Raw genomic sequence first — 4,863 nt, 5'->3', positions numbered from 1 at the left:
AATATAAAATATAATAGTGGTAATAATAATAGTGATTGTAAAGTAGTATATATTATATATATTGGTACAATAGTACATAATATAAATGATAAAATTATAAAAAAATTAAATATAAAATAAATTGTAAAAGTCAATGACTACTTCCATGTATTGTTAATATATTTTCAAGTATTTCTTTTCCAATTGAACCTCTCTAATCAGATAAAATAAATTTCAAACCTGAAAAGCTTTGATGTACACTCGTCCAAACAAAAACAGTTATGTTAAAAACTAATATATAGGTATTACAAAATTTGTAGTACAATATAAGTATTAAGTTTTCCATACAACCGAAAAAAAAAAGAAAAGAAAATTTATACAATGATACTATATAGTATATATTGTTTATTTTCAAATAGTTTTAGAATAAAAATTTTCTTTTATAAGATTTTAAAATCAAATAAAATGAAAAAAATATACAAACATTACATTATACTGTAAAATGCTTTTTACATATTTCAATTATTTAATATAATACTTGTGTTGCTGGTACTGCTAAGAGTATTTGAGCTAATTCAAACAATTCTGGCATCTCATCTTTCTTTTCAATCCAAAACTTAACAATATCTTCCTTATAATTTAATCTTTCAGATTTTGAAAAATCTTCCAACTATGTTTTTAACCATGAATTATTACTAGAACTTCGGTTATTATATTATTGGCACTTGGCACTTGAGAGTTTTGAGATAGGTACATTAGAATTGTATTGCAGGAATTTTTCAAATTCATCACTATCATCTTCAACAATTATTTCATCAGTGGTATCATTAATTATTGGTTCAATTGCAAATATTTCTGAATTCTAAAAAAAATAAAAAAAAAATATTTTTAACCATCTACTTAACTGTTTTATTTTTTTATGAAAATAGGCCATGAGTAATAACTTGTAATTCAACGGACAAAACCAAATATAGTAGATATATTTCATATCTCAATATATGTTAATGATTCTATTAAATTTCATGTTTTCAAAAGGTGATTAACTGCTTTTTCTTGACTAAGAACAGTTAGTAAACACCTATACCTTGGATCCATATAAATCGCTAATAAATAAAATACAAAAATATTCACAATATATTTAATACATCTATCAAATTTAGAATATAATGGTATTACCTAAAACAAATATATCATTTTCTAACAATTGAAGTTCATGTGTTTTCATATTATTTAAAATAGACAGTGATAAAGTTGAATTTATTTTTGGTCTGAATTCAAATCTCATAAAAATCTCCTAAGGTTAAGATTCTTTTCTGAAGCATTTAAGTTGCTAAATTGACAAATTCAAGAGATTTAATCTATTCAAAATTTAAAGTTTAATAATAAAAATGTGTACCTAATCAATACTATAATTTATATATTACCAAATATTCAATTTTCTCCATTCACCTTCATTTAACTTTAAATCATGGTTTATCTGTTGATGATCTCCACAACATTTTTTCAGTTCAATTAATCTAATCAACATTAAATAATTAGTATATAACTCCATCTTGTAACATTATCAAGTATAGCCTGTTTTAAACCATCTTTTTTTAGTAATGAAACATATGTCTGAGTTCTTATTGTTTTCACCATCTATTATTTGCATCAGAAACAAGAAAAAAAATAACTAAATAAGAAAATAATTATTTAATATAGAAAAACTTTTTAAAATTAATATTAATATAGAAATAATAAATAAAAATTCACTATCTTTTAATCTTATTAATGATTCAATTTCAGTTATATACTGTTAAATACTACTTTGCGATTTGTATTTTATTAAAGGAGAACTACTAGTTATTACATAAATACATAATACACAATGTAATATAATATAAATGTATGTAATACTTTAACTTGAAGTCTAATTTAAAATTTAATATAATAAAACTACTGATTTTATAGATAATGACTTATGAATATGATATGTTAGCCAAGTAATAGCAAATCAAACAATTATGTTTAAAATTTAAATAATAATTAATAAATACAAAAAATACACTAAAAATGTATGTTAGGTGTTAGAGATTTATGGTATTTTGATTGGAAACAATAGCTTGATTACCAGATGTGCTAGTTTATAGTATCTAAGTTAGGTATAATATGATTTATATAAGTTTCGAATTAATGATAATTCACATAATACTTTTTGTGCTTTTGTTATAATGTTTAAATTTGCAAATTGCTTAAGCCAATGATCTATGCATAACTGCAAAGTATGAGTAGAGCATCTAATGCATTGAGTTAAAGGTAATGGTTCCTAATTGGAGTTGAAAACTGTAGCTACATAGTTTTCTAAATTTTCCGGATTCAAATTCAAGTTTAGTTCGTCAATCATTGCATTGACTTGATTATAAAATAAAAGTTCATAATTCATAATTCATAATCATCTACGCAAATAATTAAAAACTACCCCTGATACTTGTTAGTTAAATATTGTTTATAAGTTATAACTGAGATTCAACATAAAAAAAAAATAAAATTGTAGTTATAATTTAAGATAATATTTTCACCTTTTTCATTATCAGATTAATCAATAGTCTCTACATCTTCAATAAACATACGTACCATTTTCACAATATTTTCTCCATTATCACAGGTAATTGAAAACACTTGACGATCATAGATATTGAATTTTTTTAAAATTTGTGTTAACTTAAAAACTTAACAAAAATGAAATAATTTTTTTAACATACCATGCCTATAATTTATATCTTTAAATTATAAATATTAGTGAATATTTAACTAAATCAACTTGATAAATTTAGCAGAAATATTAGTTTAACATTTTAAATATATATATATATATATATATATATTTACATATTATTTTTTATAATTTAATAAAATTTATATACATATTATACATTATTCACCATTTCTTTTAAATATTCAGAAGTATGTCGTTCAGATAGTTCTGTCTCTCCGATTGTTTTTATAAACAATTTAAAATCTTTAAAATATTGAATATTTATGCCTATAATAGATCTATTAAGCCTTGTAACGCAATCAACTTTAAGGTACCTACATTTATTTGTTATCAACATCTTGTTTCATATTATCTATTATGGTTTTGGCATATTCATTTAAATGATTTTTTATATTTTGAGAGTTTATTCTGAAACCTTAGGTGAGAAAAACAATTAAAATTAATAAAAATATTAATTTTTAAATATAGATGGGTAAGTATATATTTGTTATACATATTATAGTAAATCCAAGTTGAATAGCATGAAGCCAAACAGTGGCGGCTTTAAAAATTGGGGTGTAGTCATCTATCAAATATTAAAATATACCCACCCCTTAAATTTAATAGCTGTTTACCTATTGTATAAAGATTAAAGATATCTAAAATACTATTTACAGTAGGTATACTCCAATACCCATCTACCTATATAAATTGTAACACAAGTCACAAACCAAATAAATTGTTTAATTTATTTACATATATATTATACACTTTGAATTACCCAAACTACTAGGATATCTGCCTCTATAGAATAAATTATATGTGTAGGTATTATATAAAATAATAAGTACCTAAAACAAATTTTTAATCATCAATTTATTCTTATTTAGCATTAAAGAAAATTTGTCTAGGAGTATACTTTGCAAAATATAAATAAATACAATATTTATCACAGTAATTTAGTAATTAGTAAAAATAATTAGATAACTTAAAAAATAACTTACCATCACCAATAGCATCAAACATTGGATTCATTATCATTCTGAAACCTGAATTATCTAATAATGTGAATGGTCTTCCATTTGTGATAACCAATTGAACACAAGAATCAATCAGTGGCGCTTCTGGCATTAAAATTTTGAGGAGGCAACAATTTTGTTCCTACCCATCTGAACTTATTAAAGCGAATCGCACAGTCCTAAAAACTCATTTATTTTGTTTAAATACAATTTTTTTCTTTAATAATCTGTCAGAGAACAGTTTCATTTTCACTATAACACATAATTAAATGCTAACTACTAAGTTACAATTTGGCATTACTGGTAGGTATATTGTATATAAATTATAATTATAATATCAAAATACTATATACATCTATAATTTATACAAAACTGAGACATAAACCCTATAAAAGTGTCTCTTTAGTTTTGAGTTACAAATAGTTGAATATTTACAAAATTGATGCAAAAGAAAAATTTCAAAAAAATTTATTGACCTAAATAATAACAATTTTTAGTTTCTAAATTGACTAGTGTCTTTCTAGTAAAAATCAGCATAGCCTAATGTAATCCAAACAGAATTTGACTGACTCAATAAAATGCATGGCCAACAGAATAACCTCTGTAAATAAAAACTTCCACATATCCAAGGATGTTTAGTATAAACGTTGGAATTGAAAGACCTACAAAATACTTTTGAGCCAATTTTGTCTGCAGATAAATACGTCAGAGAAGGAGTTGGTTTACCTTGCCTAAGTAAATCGTTTTTGTCACATGTACTCCAACGTCTGTAAGGATGTTCTAAAAGCAATACAATCGGATCATAAATTGGATTCATTTTTAAAAAATATGAAAAAAACAACTTAAAACAAAAAAATACTAATCACTTTAATAACTTTAATTTTAAATTAGAATGCTTTATTTTGTTCTCAGAAGTCACAACTCACAGTACGAACTACCTAATCGTCTACCTAAACAAATACAACAGAAAATAAAACAATTGAATAATTATTCTAATCTTTTATATTACAAAACGTTATAATACAAAATAATAAACATATTACAATTACTATTGATATTTGATAATAACTCATTTAGTGATAACGTGGAATAAAGTAAGGGATTAAATAATCATAATATGATTTAAAGAAT

The 4,863-nt window shown here is 23.1% G+C and overlaps 1 protein-coding gene across 1 annotated transcript; it reads right to left on the bottom strand.

Annotated features, from left to right (window-relative positions):
• Positions 1–529: 529 nt before the first annotated feature.
• LOC112690700 lies at positions 530–4,549 on the bottom strand. Its single transcript, XM_025564771.1, has 6 exons — positions 4,406–4,549; positions 2,171–2,284; positions 1,404–1,617; positions 1,156–1,337; positions 924–1,082; positions 530–841 (listed from the first exon to the last, which is right to left on the bottom strand). The coding sequence occupies exons 1-3, from the start codon at positions 4,547–4,549 to the stop codon at positions 1,507–1,509; spliced, it is 369 nt and encodes a 122-aa protein (XP_025420556.1). The 3' UTR covers positions 530–841; positions 924–1,082; positions 1,156–1,337; positions 1,404–1,506.
• Between the last annotated feature and the right edge of the window lie 314 nt (positions 4,550–4,863).

This window comes from Sipha flava, unplaced genomic scaffold (genome assembly GCF_003268045.1).
Source record: "Sipha flava isolate LNK unplaced genomic scaffold, YSA_version1 114_pilon_pilon, whole genome shotgun sequence".
In the NCBI taxonomy this organism is placed as follows: Eukaryota; Metazoa; Arthropoda; class Insecta; order Hemiptera; family Aphididae; genus Sipha; species Sipha flava.
Note: the sequence above shows the minus strand (reverse complement) of the source record. Positions and strands in the feature narration are given on the sequence as shown.

Bases quoted from the DNA above. Each gene is read 5' to 3' on its own strand.
- LOC112690700 (XM_025564771.1), bottom strand. From the start codon at position 4,549: ATGAATCCAATTTATGATCCGATTGTATTGCTTTTAGAACATCCTTAC. The intron at 2,285-4,405 runs GTATTTTGTAGG...AACTCCAATTAG, and splicing joins CAGACAAAATTGGCTCAAAA to GAACCATTACCTTTAACTCA. The intron at 1,618-2,170 runs GTATTATGTGAA...TGCAAATAATAG, and splicing joins TTATAACAAAAGCACAAAAA to ATGGTGAAAACAATAAGAAC.